The sequence below is a fragment of the Saccopteryx bilineata genome, chromosome 5 (genome assembly GCF_036850765.1).
Source record: "Saccopteryx bilineata isolate mSacBil1 chromosome 5, mSacBil1_pri_phased_curated, whole genome shotgun sequence".
In the NCBI taxonomy this organism is placed as follows: Eukaryota; Metazoa; Chordata; class Mammalia; order Chiroptera; family Emballonuridae; genus Saccopteryx; species Saccopteryx bilineata.
The window spans coordinates 89,762,560-89,782,215 of NC_089494.1; the positions used below are offsets into that span (position 1 = coordinate 89,762,560).

The 19,656-nt window shown below is 41.5% G+C and overlaps 1 protein-coding gene across 1 annotated transcript in view; it reads right to left on the bottom strand.

Moving 5' to 3' along the window:
- The window catches only part of KIF5C (kinesin family member 5C), a 162,936-nt gene that overhangs the window by 68,698 nt on the left and 74,582 nt on the right, over window positions 1–19,656 (bottom strand). The window contains exons 5-10 of the mRNA XM_066279433.1: window positions 18,456–18,504; window positions 18,119–18,174; window positions 17,322–17,409; window positions 12,532–12,656; window positions 9,422–9,526; window positions 8,903–9,051 (exon numbers count right to left, since the gene is read on the bottom strand). Coding sequence (XP_066135530.1) covers window positions 8,903–9,051; window positions 9,422–9,526; window positions 12,532–12,656; window positions 17,322–17,409; window positions 18,119–18,174; window positions 18,456–18,504 — 572 coding nt within the window. The remainder of the gene's footprint in view (window positions 1–8,902; window positions 9,052–9,421; window positions 9,527–12,531; window positions 12,657–17,321; window positions 17,410–18,118; window positions 18,175–18,455; window positions 18,505–19,656) is intronic.

Consider the following 19,656-nt stretch of genomic DNA (forward strand, 5'->3'; position numbering starts at 1 on the left):
TGGGGGAAGTTATACACAATACATAAAAGGACTTAACCAGAATAGCCCTTATAAATCAATAAGAAAAAAACAGACAAGCAGTAAGAAAAAAAAGTGGGCAAAGATCTGAACAGATACTTCACGAAAAAGGTATCAAAAATATTCAAAAATGGGGAAAATGAAGAATAAAACATTATTTTGTTATATATATATATATATACATTATATATATTATTAGCCATCAGGAAAATACAAAATAAAACAACAATGAGATGCCTTTATCCCCCCAACAAAATGGCTAAAACGTTTTAAACTGATAATACTAAGTGGTGATGAAGATGTACAGAAACTGTAATACTCAATTACTACTGGAAGGAGTGCAAATTATACCAATATTTTAAAAAACTCTGATAATTTCTGCTAGACCTGAATTATCCCAGATCCTATAAGCTAGCTATTCCACTCATAGGTATAACCAACAGAAATGATGATATTTATTCACCTAAATATATGATAACCAATGTCATACTAACTTCATTTATAATATCCTCAAAATATAAACAAATCAAAGTCCACCAATAGTAGAATAGATAGGTATGTGCTTGCTATATTCATACAACATAATAGTAACTATAAAGAAACTACTACTACGCCTAACAAGGTAGTGAATTTCAAAGGTAGCATGCTGCATAAAAGAAGCCAGATACAAAACAGTATTGAATGACTTTATCCATATAGAGTTCAAAGATAGGCAAGAGTAAACTATGTTGAAAGAGGTCAGTATGGGCGTGACTTGTGGTGGTGCAGCGGATAAAGTGTCAACCTGGAACACTGAGGTCCCAAGTTTGAAACCCTGGGCTTGCCTGGTCAAGGCACATACAGGAAGCAACTCCTACAAGATGATGCTTCCCGCTTCTCCTCTCTCTTTCTCTCTCTCTCTCCTCCCACCCCAACTCAGTAAATAAATCTAAAAAAAAAAAGAAAGAAAGAGGTCAGTATGATGCCTGTAAGAGTTGGGTATTAACTGGGAGGATGTAGGAGAGAGATTTCTAAGATGTTGGATGGGGGTTAAAAATGTACTGAGTTACACACAAAAGTTTATACATTTTACTATATGTATGCTATAGTCAATAAAAAGTTAAAAAAAATAAGCTGATGAAGAAAGAAACCAAGTCAGATACAAGAATTTTTAGATCATGAATAAATTAGTGTTACTAAGAGAGACACTGAATTTCTGTGTCTGGGGTTATTTTTTTAAATAGAACCAATATTCTCTCATCTAGAATCTTGAAACAGCCTTGTGAAGTGAAATAAAAAGTGTCTCAGTCCCTTATTCCCATAAAAGAGCTAGAGTAAAAGGATGTTGAACATGTACAATCTCTTTTATTGTTAACCATACATTTTAAGAAGATTTATAGAATAAGGAGCCTAATGATTAGGTTTTACCTAATTTTGCCACTCACAATACTCTTTTGTCCTGTTGTGTGAAGGTTGCCGTCAGTGGGTTAGTAGATTTGGGCTTTGTCCTCTTCAGAGCAATCCAATGTCTTTCAGTTTTCATACTCTTTGCTCATTTACTTTGGAACGTGCCCCATACTTGCTAGCTGTAACCACACTAAACAGCACTGCATCTGGATGCTCTGTTCAAACACAGAGAATCCACATGGGTCCTGGGCACTCACAACTACACGTGGACACAATTCAGGGACTTGTGAGCACATGCACATACACACTGCTCAGCCCTGACTCCACAAGAATTTCATTCAGGATTATGAGGAAACATAAAACTGTCAGTATAGCAGAAATTAAGAAACGTTCTTTATAATTTTGCCTCGCTGAAGCTACACAGCCGTAATGACACCGCCTAGCCCTGCAGTTCTAAGACACTCTCTCCCTGATGGAGGAAAACAAGCCAGTAATCCACAGGAGCCTTACTCCGCCATGAATTTACTGCTCACTCATCATCTGTATGAGTCAATGGGTCAGCCTCACTGTGACAACATTTGATTAATCCAATGTGACCTGATCACTCACAAAAGAGTAGAGAAGTATCTTAGGTATTCATTTCCAGAGGACCGCAGGTTTTTCAGCCAGAGGCTCCAAGCTGTTTACAGAAATAAATGCCTGTTCCACAGCTATAACCATAGCAAACACTGAGTAAAATCCTAACCAAAGGCTACTTAGGAAAAGAACCTTAATTAATCTTAGGTTTACAACATAACAGCACAACCCTGATGGCACAAAGGAGCCGATTCTTAAAGGTGTAATTATCAGAGATGTTTTTACTTTCTCTTTGTTTCAGCTTGCTTTAGAAACACCACTGAAATCATATATAATCTGGTTTTGCCCCAAATATGTCTCTTCTCCCAGAAGGCATGAATTAGGACCCAGTTTTTAGAAGACCTCAAAGCTAATGAATGTTAAACTCCTTTGGAGAAGGCAGACCAAGTACAGCAGATAGAAAGCAGAGGTTTCAGGATGCCTTCCACCTAGATCCCCATATGGAGACAGTTAAGGCAGAAGAGATTCCATTAGACTGAGCCACTGAAGAACAGAAGGAGCGGGACTCTGCTCCCTGGCCTTGAGCAGCATTCTGCTATTTCCTCCCCAGGACCTCTTGGCTGCTCTCACTGAATGTGCAGGTCACATGTTCAGAAACACATGGTGGGGCTTCTAAGACTGCTGAGTATGTCCATTTCCAGCACTTAGGCTAAGCCCCCATACGTGATGACACTATAGGCATCCACATAATTTGGCATGTGAATCACCCTGTTGAAGAGGGAAATCTTAGAACCACTTGGTTCACGTCACTCTGAATCCTGATATATCCCATCTCCACCTAATTCCTCAATAATTGCCTTTGGTGTTTCTTCTAATTATCTTGTCTTTCACGGAAGAGCTAGAAAGATGTTTGTTCTCAGTACTTCCCTATCCTCTTGTTTTCAGCATTTTCCTTCCCTCTCCAGGTGTTTAGTAGAGTACTGGCATTTGAACAAGGAGCTCTAGACAACCCCACATCTCCAGTGCATAGAATAAATCTGTAACGTGTGATTCTGCACTGTGAATGGTGTAGAAGAGAGAGACTGAAATCCTCCCAGGAGGGGCGGAAGAGAATAGTTAACCATCCTTCTCTCAGTCAAGGCTCTCCAGAGAAACAATACTAATAGGATAGATAGCTATAGGTGATAGATGGGTAAACAGATATCTTAATATATATCTTATGATATATAAGATACACCTTACACTTATTTTTTGTTCATTTGTTTATCTGAAGAACCTGGCTCATATGACTGGGAACTGGCAAGTCTGCAAACCATAGGGCAGATCAGCAAACTGGAAACTGAAGCACAACTTGATACTACAGACTTTTATTCTTGGAGCAGAATTTCTTCTCTAGGAAACCTCCATTTTTGTTCTTAAGTCCTTCACTGACTGTATGGATGAGGACCATCAAAATAATGGTGGGTGATGTGGTTTTTTTCATTTGTTTGTGTGTGTGTGTCTGGTTTTTTTTTTAATTCAGCGAGAGGAAGGGAGGCAGAGAGACAGACTCTAGCATGCACCCTAACTGGGATCCACCTGGCAAGCCCACTAGGGGGCAATGTTCTCCCCATCTGGGGCATTCCTCCATTGTTCAACTACTGAGCTCTTCTTAGCACCTAAGACGGAGGCCATGGAGTCATCCTCAGCACCTGGGGCCAATTCACTTCAATGGAGGATGGGGGAGAGAGAGATGGATAGAGAGAGAGAGAGAGAGAGAAGTGAGAGAGAAAAGTGAGAGGGGGAAGGATGAGAAGCAAATGGACGCTTCTCCTGTGTGCCCTGACCGGAAATTGAACCTGGGACTTTCACACATCGGGCCAATGCTCTACCACTGAGCCAACCAGCCAGGGCCTGTTTTTATTTTTAATTGAGGTAAGACTGGTTTATAACATGAAGTTTCAGGCATGTGACATTAAAATTTGGTATCTAAGACACTGTATTGTGCTCACCACACCAAGTATTTCTATCCGTCACCACACAGTTGACTCCCTTTACTGTTTTGCCCTCCCTCCACCCCCCTTACCCTCTAGTAACTCTTGATCTTTTGTCTGCCTCTAAGTTTACTTTTTGTTTATTATTTATTATTGTTTATTCATTTGTTTTGTTTTATAGTCCACATATGAGTGACATCATACAATTTTTGTCATTTTCCATCTGACTTATTTCACTTATTAGCATAATACCATCAAGGTCCATCCATGTAGTCACAAAGGGCAGGATTTCTAATGTGCTTTGACTTAAAGTCACCTTAAAGTTAACCACATCGACAAAATACCTTCATAGCAACACCTAGATAAGTGTTTGATTAAATAATCCGGTACGACAGCCTAGCCAAGTTGACACATAAAACTGTCACACCTTTCATCTGCTCTGAGTCCTCGCTCCCAGATAAAACATTAACCTTCTTCTGGAAACACAACTGCCACAGGACACCTTCCCCTCTACTGGCAAGACTATTTCCCTGCTTGTCAGTGGGAGGTGTAGGGAAAGAGAAATTAAAAGCTTTAAATTGTATATTTTGAAAAGCTCTGGTCTCTTAAGAAAACATTAAGAAATGACCAACATGGATGAGAATCTGGTCTCTGGCTAAACTTCTGTCATCCACACTATCTCTCCCTTCAAGAGCAAAAGTTAACCCTAATGGTATTCTGGCAACAGGGCCCCCAACAAGGGGTGATTTGAGTCTTTCTTCATTGAATGTCAGAAGTGTATTCAAGCGACTCCACTGGCCAAAATGCTCCCTTCTAGTTCTGTAGGGAACTTGCTATCATGCTCTGGGGACATGAATCTTGCATGTACCCCATTCAGGCCTTTTGGCTCTGCCTAGTCCAGCTGCCACTAAACTGAGCATGCGATTAAAAAAATGTGCACATCAGGCAAAGAAGAAAGAATATTACTTTTCCTAAATTATCGATTCTTCTGCATGCCACATACAAATAAAGTCGTTAAATTATTCATGCTGGATCAATCAAAACTCTTGGTACCAAAGATGTACTGAAACTGATTGGTCTGCCCCCCCCCCCACCCCGGGGCTCCCTTTTCCCTCATTACCACCGCAAATCATGGTACATTAAATAGGCTTCCAAGATAATTGGGTGATTTCAGCTCATACTTCTAAAACTTATAAATATCCTTTTTGAATAGTGCTATAAAAGTACTTTGGAAGAGTAATTAAAGACTAAAAAATAAAACGCTGGGAGCCAGAAGAAGGAAAGATCAATGAAAGCGCTCTAATTTGAGTGCCCTCTCCGCCAGTGCAGGAAGCGCTCAGCTTCCCACAGAGTTCAGCTCTCTGACTCTGCTGTCTGCAAATTCTCGTGTTGCCTCCTCAACTAAATTAAAAGCTCTTTGAGAGCACAGATAATGGCTTCTACTTCTTAACTAGCACAATGCTGGGCACTCTGGGGACTAAAGGGAACAGGCATGACCCAATAGGAGAGCCAGAACTTGCCACTGAAACCAAGAAACAGACACAGTGAATTTTTTTCTTTAAATTCCAGTACCTAATCCTGAATCATGAAAAGTGCTAAATCAGTAGGTTGCCCTCAAGCCTCAGTAGACTCTACTATGTTTGTACTGCTTCAAAGGATATACTATTGTTTTATTCAGAGCATCAATAAAGTATAGCCTAGCAACAAACATGGACTTTTCTTCCTGTCCTTGAAAGACCATGTAGGAATAACTAAGGAATCTCATGCTGCCCTAAGGTTGGGCCATCCTTGCAACAAGAATATAATGAACACTCGTTACACTGAATTTGAGATGTGCCTGGAAGTCTTTTCCAAGTTCAAAGTGCTTAATCTCATTAGCTATCAGATGCCGTGTCTAATTCGATATTCAGACTCATGTCTGCTGTGTAATTGGGTTCAATGCGTATATTTAACGATGAAACAGGTACTGGCCCCATAGAGAAGTTAGATGTCCTTGAAGAATCTATTAACCAAGTCAGAGGTAAAGGGAAGGGAAATGAAACTTGTATACTTCTAATTACAGGCTGGAAAATAAACCAGATCTAAACCCAATCAAACTTTTGGACACAATAGTGTCATAGTTCAGCAAGTGTTCTCATGTTCCACGGAATCATCCACAATATGCATTATATTCACCTGTTCACTCATTTAATAAACACTTATTTATTAACCACCTGTGCTGGGCGTTTGTTGAGACAACTGATGTCAAGGCCCTTCAGGAGCCCAGTATCCAGGTGATTCTGATAACAGACTGTAGATCAACCTATTTCACTTGAAAATATAATTGGCACACTTTCTATATCCTGGAATCCCAAATTGTCAGAAGTATTTATTTGATCATTCATTCCAAAAAGCTAATTCTAATTCTATGTCACTCAGCCGTATTCATTATGTTATAGTCCTATCTTGTATATTACTGTGACTTTTTCAAGCCACAAGATGCTGCACTTTTGAAGACTGTTGAAGATAGAGAAGAAGAGGAACTTACAATCACTGAATGCCTGTTATATGCCAGTGCTTGAGCTAAGTAAAAACTGAAGTCATTCATTTAATCCTCCCAACAATTCTCAGAAGTAGGTGTTATTAGGCCCTGGCCAGTTGGCTCAGTGGTAGAGCATCAGCTCACCGTGTGGATGTCCCGTGTTTGATTCCCGGTCAGGGCACACAGGAGAAGCACCAATCTGCTTCTCCATCCCTCCCCCTCTCACTTCTCTCCCTCCCTCTCTCTCTCTCTCTCTCTCTCTTCTCCCCTCCTGCAGCCATGGCTCAATTGGAGTGAGTCAGCCCTGGGCACTGAGGATGGCTCCATGGCCTCCTCTTTAGGCACTAAGAAGAGGTTGGTTGTGAGCATGTCCCCAGATGGGGACAGCATTGTCCCCTAGTGGGCTTGCCCACAGTATTCTGGTCAGAGCACATGCAGGAGTTTGTCTCTCAGCCTCCCCTCTTCTCACCGAATTAAAAAAAAAAGTAGGTGTTATTATATTTCTTCCTACAGGCAAGGAGACTGAGGCTAACAGAGAAGTAAGACAGAGATAATGGGTCAGCAGCAGAACTTAGCTTCAAAACTGGAGGCACTGCCCCCAGAGGCCTATGCTCAGCAAGGTTCCTGATCAAGCACCTGGATGTAAGAGGCTATGGTTCAAATACTACAGTCTCTACCCTATGACATCCTACATGTTTAGTTACTTACTGCGGTGTGGTCTCAAGTATGGTACCCAATGGCTTTGAGACTGAGCCTTAATTTCATCCTCTGTACAAAGGTGAGAGAATGCCTACCTGATAGAATTACTAGGAGGATTTTGGCATGCCTGGCACATGCTAAACCCTAAAAAAAAGAAGTGCTAGTGATAATAACAATGATAATGACTGTCTCACTAAGATCAGAAGAAAGAAAACAACCATTTGGAGTTGTACCTACAACTCTTCCTATAGACAGCTGCAAATGCCCATTGATAGCAGTGAGCTTAAGAGAGATAGCCCAATGCCCCAGGATGAATCTGGCTTGCAAAGGTTCAGATGATTTTTGCTTTGCAGGTAAGAATTTTTTTAAAGAGATATTTCCTTTAAAAATGCAAGTGCTGGTGTGCTCAAACATGTCTTCAGAGGAAACTGTTAAGCTTTAGTTTAAGAAACAGGGGGAGCAGGGCCAATGGGATGAGCAGCACAGAACTCTGTATTCCCCATAAGCAGATACTGGTTTATAAGTATCCCATGGCCCTTGAGAAAAGAAGGTGTTATCTGTATAGTTCATTGAGCTAAGCATTTGGCTAATCAAGGAAGTGACTCAAGAAGAAGTAAAAGACCCAAATTTAGTTTAAAAGATATATTAGTTCTACAACATTTCAGTCTAATTACTATTTATTTAGACATCCCACAGGTGCCATGACTGTGTAATTCTACATTCTGTTGAGGGCTCAGGAAATGACTGGGGTTTAACAAGCCACAACAATTTCCCATACAGAATTCCCACCCTGATCTGTCCTTTCTATAAGCATCTTAAACTATTTCTCGGGTATAACCAAACAACCAACTCCCAGGAGGAAGGCAGAGGGAGCACTCTGCATCCATTTCAAAAGGAGGCCACTAAAAGACCCCAGGAAACTGGATACTAGTCTAAAGATCACAACAATCGTTCAGAATTAAAGGGAATGACAGCAGTGCAATCCACATTTCCCAACTTGAGATCCAGGCTCAGCCCACGGAGCACTAAAGATGCTCACTCAGCTCAGCCAAATCCACAGCGCCCAAGCACTCCAGAAACTGGCCCCTGAGACAGCAAGGCTGAGAGGACAGGGCTAAGCCTGAAACGAGGGACTGGGACTGCAGGGGGGCCCCACTTCCCATCCCTTAGCAGTGCCCAGATGTCTAGCAAATCTAGTTGACCATTTGGAAGGTGAGAAGATGGTCCCTACCCTCCCCTTTCTTTAACATATATTCTGTGCCTCCTGCCCCAGGGGTAGTATGCGGATCCCTTGCCCTCATTTTAATATTTGTGCGACTATTGTACATTCCTCTAAGTTTCTGATTGTTCTATTAGCAACTTTGCAACAAATTTCAAATATTGGAGTTAAAGGTAGTTACCAATCTTGAAATCCTGTGAACCTGAGAGTATGACTTAATTCCATGAAGGACAAAGGTAACACTCCACTGAATTACCAATAACCACATTTATAGCAAGTCTTAGTGGGTTTTTTTAACATCATATCTTTGATTGGCATATTTCTGCCTATTATTTTGTTCCTTTGGTTTCAATAAATGACACCTCTCAAGTTTACAGATCACTTGTTAGATGCAATTTAGTAACAAACTACTTGCCCCCTTCACTCTGCTTCCTCTCTAACACTAGCCCCTTGCCACTCCTAGCATCTAGGACCCAGCTCAGAGTACGGGTAACCAGAGGCCCCACCCACCTTTGTCCAAACATCAGTGTTGATTTGGTCTCGGCCTCATTGAAGACAGAAGGAGAACAGCAAATAACAATAGTAGTCCTACAGTTCCCACCCAGAGAGTCCTGAAGAATCCGAGTCATCTTGCTGTCCCGATACGGCACATGTGTTTTCTATTTAGGAAAAGAAAAGGTATCGGCTGTTACAGCCCGTTCAGAGGAAAAACACAGAGGTAAGCAAGCCAGGGATGAGGACACTGGGTTTAGAAACATGTGTGAAATAAAAAATTATAGCCTGTTCTTTGGATCTTGCCAAAGTTTAGCATGCACATCCTGAAAACAGGGTTACAGGAAATTAGCATCACCATTCACACATTTTAAGGGACTAGATCTCCCAGCAAGCAAGGTTTCTACAACCCAGATTCCCTCTGTCCCTTTCCAAACAAAAACAAGCAAATCTCTGGAGTGTGTGGCAAAGAGCACAGGGACCCAAAAAGGCGACTTCTCATAATATCATTTAATAGATGGGGACAGGATCACTTACTGTCCCTTCTGCCAAGGCAGAGATCACGTTTCCAAGAGCAGACAAAGACTTATTGATGTTTTTAGCTTCGTCGAGAACAGCTCCCTCTGCACCGGTTTTGCTGACCTACGGAAGAGAGAGCCGTGATGCACAGGACAGCAAAGGCACACAGAAAACGCCAACGTGCAGAAGGCCAAGGCGGGAGGGGGATCCTCCTGGAGAGCAGGGGAAAATAAGTCAGTAAGAACCACGTCGATAAAACCATCCCTTGTGCCTGAGACTAGGGATTTGTTCTCTCTTGTCATTTTCCTCTCAATTAGGTTTTAGGGGAATGGCTGAAATGCCTCAAGTGGTGGAGCTGCAGATGCTTCCCCGGGGGACATCTATCCAGGAAAAGCAGGCTCTAACGGTACTGTCACTATGAAAACACCGGCCCCGGGACCTGGAACCACAGTCTCCACTCCAGAGGCAGCCCGGAGAGCACTTTAAGAGAAAGTACTGCCTGGGACACAATGAACGAACATCTTGGGGAAGTGTAAGCTATGAGCTCCAACTTCAGGCAAATGACAGCTGCCCAGATTCTCTGTTCCTTCCCCATACACCCAGAGCAAGAGAAAAGGAACAATTATCCAAAATAAATAGTCTTCTTTTTTTAGTCATTAACACTAAAGTTTAATTAAAATTAATAGTTCAGATGAAGAACTAGAAAAAAAAGTTAAAAATCAACTTCCACAAAATGACATTTACATAAAGGAATTAAAACAGGTCAGCAAAAGTCCAAAACAAAGGTGCAGCTTCCATTATTGCACTTGGATGAAACACATTGTTCGGGGCAGCATAATACTTAAGCCATACAGGCCAGGAAGGAAAAAACAGAGGACAAACCCCCAGGAGGGATTCAGTCTGGATTCCAAACTCTTCAGGGGCCTCCAAAAATTTAGCATTTTCAAAACATTCAACTAGAGCTCTTTACAAAAACGGCTGCTGTGTCTTCCACATTTTTAGTTTAGGTATGACAAGTCCAGAAAGTGTGTATTACGTTGAGAATTTGTCCTTTTCTCCTCTGCTGTGTTATTACTGGTGATTGCGTATTTATGGCATTTGCTGTGGGGAGACAGCAGTTTACAGATGCTCAGAAAAAGGGGAACTCAGAGTGACTCATAGTTCTGCTGACAGGACGGACGATGCAGGGTCAGCAGCTACTCTCCAAAGAAGGAGATAATTCTTAACTGCACAAAGGCGGGTTTCAGTTATGTATAAAGGAGAAACTCCTAACAACAGAGATGAATACGTGTCCAGGGACAGAGTTTTTCAAACTGGATAGATTCCTGTCTCTCCTGGAACTGTGTGTGGGTAGCCCCTGCTAACAGAGAAATAATACAGCTGATGGCCACAAATAACAACAGTTGGTTCACACAGCCTTATTTAAGATGTTTTCCTATTTGAGCCTTTTAACTCCACGAAATATGCAAGGCAGATACAATCACCTCCCTTTCACAGACAAGGAAAATCTAATTTCCAGAGATGTCAGAGCGGCAGCCTTCAGGAAGAGCCCCAGTTAGAGCAATCAGGAGTAAAGCGCAGGGTGCTGTTCTACTAGCTCACACGGACACATTCATGTAGACACATCTAGGGCAAAGGAAACAGTGTGAGGGACCACGGCTTTAAAGTGGCTCATAAGTACCATAAGCAAGAACCATCAACCCTGTGTAGAGGACAGGTGGCCACTCTGAACTGACAGGATTTAGCACCCCTCAGCTGCCTTCAGCCCTCAGTACTCATCCTTGTGCTCTAAAGGGTAGGAAGACAAATTTGAGAGGAGCAAAGAGGTACCTGGCTCCTTGTCTGGACTGATACAGTTGGTATGATGGCAAAGTAGATCCTGTTTGCCAATGTAACCATCTAGAACTAAGCAATGCTGCTCCATATCCCATTCTGGTGGGTGTCTGTTTCAAGTTACAGACCTATACCAGCAAAATTTTAGATTTCCAACCAAGAACATCTGCTTGGCTTTACAAATTCATGTAGGAGAACAACCCAAGTAGCCACTACTTACAGGGATGTTAGTGGCCATAATTTGGTGTCCAGCAATCCAGTAGTGGAGTGCAATTCAGTGGGGGTCAATTACACAGTTCAGGAGACTGACTGAGCTTCAGGGCTAGCCCTGATGGGGACAATCAGCACGATGTCAGTGATGATGAATGGGACACATAGTATTGTGCACATGGACTTGCTCTGTGATGTCACCCAAAGCAGGCGGAGTCCCCAAGCCAGAGTGTCAGCGCAGGAGCGACTGGGAAATGAGGCTGTAGGGACAGGGTGGGAGGTTCTGAAAGGCCTCGGTGGTGCCTGGAAGAGCATAAGACAGGATACAGGTGCCTAACAAGAGCCTGACAGAACCAGAGAAGGGCCGGGGCTGTAGCCAAAGCACTGGCTACAGGCAGAGAGCCTAAGGGGAGAGGTGAGGGTACCCACAGGAGACTGTCTCCGTAGCCTAAGGGGAGAGGTGAGGGTTCCCACAGGAGACTCTCCGTAGCCTAAGGGGAGAGGTGAGGGTTCCCACAGGAGACTCTCCGTAGCCTAAGGGGAGAGGTGAGGGTTCCCACAGGAGACTCTTCGTAGCCTAAGGGGAGAGGTGAGGGTACCCACAGGAGACTCTCCGTGCCCATTGCAGAGAGAAGCAGGGAAGGCAGGGAGAGCCCCAGGCACCAGCTCTGCAGCGACAGGACTGCCACATTCCAGTGCAGCGCCCTTCCCTGGCTGATTTGAGTCTGGAACGACAGGGAAATCTTTCCTTTTCTCAGAAGTGCATGTCCCTCCCACATTTGCAAAGCTGCCTTTGCCAGGCTAAATTCACACCAACACCTGCCTAATGTCACCACCACAGCCTAATAGGTACAAACCAGAGCTGGCATTCAAAGTACTTCCTGTGACAGAATCAGGGAGTGGTCTTCAGGACCAGAAGAGGAGGAGCAGGGAAACAAAGGTTAAATTTAATAACATCTTGGCACATGAGAAACTTTAAGAGCTCTTTAAAACCAGGAAATAGTAAGGCATAAAAATTATACCATTGCACCGTGAAGCAGAGAGCAGGGAGAAATTATAGCTAATACAAATAAAGAACCAATTACCTTTTCGCTCCCAGCCAAATCAACTAGATAAAGCTTCCCACTGAGTTTTTTTTCGGTCTCTACATTCTCTTGTTTAATATTAATCAGGAAGATACTGTGACTTCTAGAGCTGTGTTCATTCATGTCTGAAAAGGAAAATAGTTTACTGCTCTACAAAGAACACATCAATTTAAGTAGCAAGCCTCTCATTTAAAAAGCACAACAAATCAGACCTAATAGCTCCATGTTTTAAAGTCCATCCAATTTTAAAAATTACCTGAGACCACCATTTTTTCTTAAAAATAATACTCATGCTAAAAAAGAAAGATTTAAAATATCTTTACGTGGCAAAGAAATTAATCTAAAACCTCAGTCAATGCTGTAAGATAACAGAGTCTCTATTTCTGCCTCAGAAAGGCCGACCTATCCCCCAACCTCCCGAACAGCTGGACTCGCGCTGAAGAGCTCACAGCTTCCTTCCCTGCCTCACTGTGTCCCTTGGCCTTTATCATCATGATTGGGACCTGATGCATTCCCTCTTCTCCATGCGTCCAGTATGGTCTCATCAGTAATAATACCATACACTTTTTAAGGAAGTATTATGGATTATGACATACACTTCTACAGTCCACGCTGGTGCACAGCAGGTCTCGGATATTAAACGTGCTTCAGCAGGACTGAGGACTGAAAACAAACGTCTTTTCGGACCCTGGCTTTTGCTTACCAAGCAGAGAACCCAGTGACCATCTTATTCAACTTCCACCAGCAATAATTTCTTAAAACCATCTTACCAAATTATATGGAAAAAAACCTCTAAAATTCCACAAAAAAGTCAGAATAAACAAATTCAGCTAAATAGAATACAAAGGCAGCACATTAAAATAAGTTGCATTTCTACATACTAACAATGAATGTTTCAAAAAAGAAATTAAGAAAACTATTCTATTTAAAAAAGCAATAAAAATAGATACTTATAAATTTAACCAAGGAAACAAAAGACTTGTACACTGAAAACTATAAAATGTTGCTAAAAGAAATTAAAGAAGGCACAAATAAATGAAAAGACATTCAACATTCATGTTCATAGATTAAAAGCCTTAATATTGTTGAGATGTTAATATTATCAAAAGTGATCTACAGATTCAATGTAATCTCTATCAAAATCTCAGTGATGCTTTTTGTAGAAATAGAAAAGTCCATCCTAATTCATTATAGAATTCAAGTTACCCCAAAGAACCAAAACAATCTTGAAAAGGTACAACATTCTCAGAGTTCTCACACTTACTGACTTCAAAGCTACTATAAAGCTACAGTAATCAAAATGGTGTGATGTTGGCATAAAGACAAACATATAAACCAATGAAATGAAATAGCCCAAAAATAAAGCCTCACATAATACAGTCAGATAATTTTCAACAAGAGTGTCAAGACCATTCAATGAGGAAAGGACAATCTCTTTACCAAATGGTATTGGGAAAACTGGACAACCACATGTAAAACACAAACACACACACACACACACAAAGAAGTTGAACTCCTATCTTAGACCATATAAAAATTAACTCAAAAAGAATCAAAGACCTAAACGTAAAAGCTAAAACTATGACACTTTAGAAAAAAACATAGGGGGAAAGCTTCACAACACTGGATAAGCAATGATTTCTTAGATCTGACAACTAAAACAGAAGCAACAACAAAAAAATGAATTGAACTTCATTAAAATTAAAAACCTTTATGCATCAAAGGACACTATCAACAGAGGAAAAAGCACAGAATGAGAAATAATGTTTGCAAATCATACATCTGACAAGAATTGATACCCACAATATATAAAGAATTCCTACAAATCAACAATAATAAAACAACCCAGTTAAAAAATGGGCAAAGGACTTGAATAGACATTTCTCCAAACATGTACAAATGCCCAATAACCACATGAAAAGATGCTTAATGTTGCTAATCATTAGGGAAATGCAAATCAGAACCACGATGAGGTTCTGGCCAGTTGGCTCCATGGTAGAGTGCCGGCATAGAGTGTGGGAGTCCCAGGTTTGATTCCCAGTCAGGGCAAACAGGAGAAGTGTCTATCTGCTTCTCTACCCCTCCCCTTCTTGCTTCTCTCTCTCTCCTCCTCCCCTCCTGCAGCCACGGCTCAATTGGAGCGAGTTGGCTCTGGGCACTGAGGATGGCTCTGTGGCCTCCACCTCAGGTGCTAAAATGGCTCCAGTTGCAATGGAGCAAGGACCCCAGATGGGCAGAGCATCACCGCGTAGGGGGCTTGCTGGGTGGATCCCGGTCTGGGCACATGAGGGAGTCTGTCTCTGTCTCCTCTCCTCTTACTAAAATTAAAAAAAAAAAAATACCCACAATGAGCTACCACTTCACACCCCTGGTTACTAAATAATAACAACAACAAAAAATAACAAGTGTTACCAAGGATGTAGAGCAATTGAAACTCTTGTGCACTGTTGGTGTGAACACCAATGGTGCAGCTGCTATAGAAACAATGTGTGGCTTATTAAAAAAATTAAGGTAGAATTACCATAAGATTCAGCAATTCCACTTTTGGGTATATATTCAAAAGAACTGAAAGCAGAAAAGAACTTGGACAGGTATTTATCAATCCATGTTCATAACAGCATTATTCACAATGCCCCAAAAATGGAAGCAACACAAGTGTCCATCTATGGATGAATGGACAAGTAAAATACAGTATATACACAAAATGGAATACTATTCAGCCTTAAAAAGAAAAACTTTTAACACATGCTAAACATGGATGGATCTTGAAGACATTATGCTGAGCAAAATAAGCAAGTTATAAGAGGATCTATATTATTCCACTTATATTAGGTACCAAGAGTTGTCAAATTTCCTGAGACAGAAAACAGAATGGTGGTTGCCAGGGGCTGGAAGGAAAGAGAATGTGAAGTTATTCAATGGGTGTGTGGGGTTATTCAATGGGTGTATGGAGTTTCAAAATTTTGGAAATAGTGGTGATGGCTGTACAACCCTGTGAATGTACTTAATGCCACTGAACTGTGCATTTTAAATGGTTAAAATGGGTAAATTTTGTGTTATGTGTATTTTCCCACATTGATTTTAAAAACCACTTTACCAAAATGAGTACGAAGAATAGTAATGTTCTGAACCAAGGGGCCAAGATGGCTTGTCGGTTATACCATGAATAATTCATGACTAACAATAGCTTAAGAAACCAAGTGAATAATTTCTTTATAAATAAAGAGATGCTATTACTATAAGAATATGAGTCTTATATTCTTTCGTGTATGTCAGTGTGTGTGTATGTGTGTATTCGAAGCAAGAGGGAAAGAAATAGAGTTTAACTTACAATGTACACAAATCTTTGCTCACTTATGAAATTTGCCACATGTACGAATATCATCTGATCCATTTGTTGGGGTAGAGAAAAGGTTGAGAATTACAGGGCTAGATCACAGCATCATAGAACCTTGGGTGGAAGAGACTTATAGAGGCTAAACCCATCACCCAACTAATACTTGAATCTCTTCTACAACATAGAGGGAAACTCACTACTTCTCGAGGGAGCAGGCTTTATCTGGGGCAGGACTAGAGTTCTTGTGGTAGGTAGCTTCAACAATCCTGGTGCTCTAACCAGTCAGGTCAAACAAAGCAAGCTGACTCTTTCCTAGGTCAGCACCTTGAACATGTTAAGAAACAATGCACTGTCCACATGCCCTCCACAGATTTAGTCTCTTCCGAGCTAGAAAGCCTTAGCTCTTTCAGCTCCTCATCATATGAGGTCACTCTCATTTATTCATATCCCTCTGACAAGACTCACAACCCCTATCTTTTCCCGAAACCTCTGGCATTCAAATATCTCACAACCTGCTTCCCTGACGTGTGCACATGCTGAGGAAAGAAGTAAACAAGCTGGCTTGCATGTGTTATTAACTCGGAATCAAAAAGTTGTCAATAATGCTGCCAGCTCCACATTCTGAGTTCCTCCTTGCTTTGCTTTTCCTTTCATACAGAGGGCAGATTCTAATGTGGTTTTTTTTCCATGTATATGACTGTAGACTTTGTTGGTATAGATTCTTTTTTTAACACCTGAACAATAACATGGTTAAAACAAGTAAACTTAGCTTGAGCAGTGGTGGTATAGTAAATAGAGTGTTGACCTGGGATGCTGTGGACCCAGGTTTGAAATCCCAACGTTGCTGGCTTGAGTACAGGCTCACCAGCTTGAGTGCAGGGTCACTGGCTTGAGCATGGGATCACAGACATGATCCCATGATTACTGGCTTGAGCCCAAAGGTCACTGGCTTCAGCCCAAGGTCTCTGGCTTGAGCAAGGGGTCACTGGCTCAGTTGGAGCCCCCCAGTCGGGGCACATATGACAAGCAATCAATTAATAACTAAAAAGTGCCACAAACATGAGTTTCTCTCTCTCTTACAAAGGGGGGGAGGTAAGGGAGGGGAGGGGAGGGGAGGGGAGAGGGAAAAAAGAAAAAAAAAGAAAAAGGTAAACTCAGAAGCTTACCTTTCCCCCACTTTAGTTGGTTTGTTGATTGATTGTTTTCCCCAGAGTTCAGGCTTGCTCTGTTACCAGGTTCCAATGAGTCCCACCCAATATTTCTCAGAGTTCCCTGGACAACAGGAGGCACTGTTTCCCACAACCTGCCTAGACACACTGCACATCCCTGTGTTTGCGTCTGAGTCACTGCTTTCAACCACCTTTCATGTGGCCCTCATTACTAATCGCTCCTGGTGTATAGGCAGACACCTGTACCTAAAGTTAGAGGGGAGGAAACGGCACACCACACTTACTGGTTACAGCCACGTGTCGGTTTGCTTTGCCTTCATCTATCACGTCCATGACTTCCTCAGGGCTGGACACAAACCGCTCGGTGCACCCCTGCAAGGGTCAGTTCAGGTTTGCCATTAAAATATTAAAAAGCAGAAATACTTTGAAACAGCTAAATATATTCCCATTTCTCCTCTAGATGTGCAGATCAAGAGAAAGGCTGCAATATTGATCCCACAACTTTCCCCTCTTGCCTAAGGCTTGAATTCTACCTTAACAAAGAAGTCTGAGCAACCCCTAGGAAACCCAGAAATAAATTAGAAAAAAAATACTGGATTTCCCTAGACTTTTGAATACATACTCAAACTCGGCAGCAGCAGAGACAGAAATAAAGAAAATCAATGACAGAAAAAGAAATAGATGAAGTTTTGTTTTGCCTTCCATCTTTATTTATTGTCATTAGCCGCCAACTTTAATTAGATACTTTGAAGTGCTAGACATAATGCTATAATAGCCTTCTCCTAACAGCAAAGTATAAATGATTGCACTCAATACCAAACCCTTTAAAATGTGAATAACAAATGCCTGTTCACTTCTGCAATTCTTACCATGTGATTAGACATCTGTGGTACATTCACATGGATATGATTAAAGAAATTAAATGTCTATTTTTTTAACCAAGTGAATTTCAAATATAAGGAATATGATTAAATATCTATCTGTGCTTTATATACATAACATTCTGGGCATCTACATGCTAATTATAATGACAGTGACTGGAGAGAAAATAATTGCATCATCAATCAAGTTTTTCTCATACCTTTACATATGGGACTCTGTTTTTATCTTCGTGAACAGCCAAGTTTGTCTTGGATACTACAGAGATGAAAATAGTGACATGCAAAGAAAAATAAAAAGTTAAAGACCCTGTACTGAAGCAAAAATAGAAACTGCTACAGAGGATAGGTAAATCTAATATCTGCAACATACACTGTATATGCAAGTTTAAGCCCTGGCAGAGGGTAAGCAGCTAGCCTGAAGGCAGGAGAACATCTCTGTGTGTCCTTAATTCCTTAACAGAAAGTGCTATATATCAGTTCAACCTCCGTGGACTTTAGTTACAGAACAAACAAAGGACAAGCATCCAAGTTGCTCACCATCGAGTAAGTCCCTGATTTTGTCCAAGTAGATCTCAAAGTAGGAAACCTGTTAAAAACAAATTGAGTTTGAAACAGAAATGCCACACTATATTACAGAAATATTATTATTTGAGCTTATAAAAAGCTTTTTTCATGCATTAGCTAAGAGTACAAAGGAGTCCAGAGTCAAGATTAAGAGTCGTCACATGCAGCTCTCCAGCCCTCTCGCCTGTAGCCCCTGCTTCCCGCCTTGTCAGCTCGCTCTGGCAGTCCCAGCTCAGTGTGGGAGAGTGGGAGCTCACCCTCTGTCCCCACACATCACAGCTCCCTATGGTTCCATCCAGGCGTTATTTACACCATGTGCTAGACAGCCACTTACAGGGGACTCTAGCTTTTACCTTACATGAGCACCAAGCAAACGTCTAGGTATGACGGCAGCTGGAATAGAAAATGCTCTTTGCAAAGAATTTCAAAAATCAGTAGGCCTATCTCATGCATGATATTGACAGCCTCATCAGACCAGGATGGGAGCATGACGCATACATTGAGGGAGTGGGATGGGGGGTAAAGGTAGTTTGCTTAGAACTCCGAGAGCTCAGAAAAGTAACTGGGAGAGGAATCACGATGGTGGCAAGTTTGGGGAGTCCAGGAAGGACTGGAACAAATGTGATTTAATAAAAGACAACTAACTAGAATATAATTGGAAAGAAGGCCTTCCAATTAGTTACTCTCAAACCTCTGCTCCAGCAGCACCTACATCAGCATCTTCCACAGCATTTGTTTAAACTGGAGAGCCCCAAACATAACTGCAGGCCTCCTGGACCAGAATTTCCAGGAATAGGACCTAGGAATCAGCTTAGCAACTCCTCAAGTGATCCATATGAAAGCTAATGTCTGAGGACAACTTTAACGAGGTGTGTAACCTTAAAATTTTAATTCACATGTAGCCAAAACCCTGGGTCTCAATTTTCCCATCTATTAAACAAATCTATTAGACTTGATGTCAAAAACTCCCTCTAAGATTTTTCATTCTGCCTACACTTGCCTTTTTCCTCCCAGATCAAATTTTCTCTGTGTTTTTGAGTTTTCTTTTTTAAACTCTAAATAAAGGCATGGACAAAACGTTATTAAAAAAGAAAAAAAGCAGTGAAAAAGTTGTAAAGTTGGGATGTGACTACAGATGATAGCTCGCCCCCTCATCCCAGCTCTGGACCAGTCT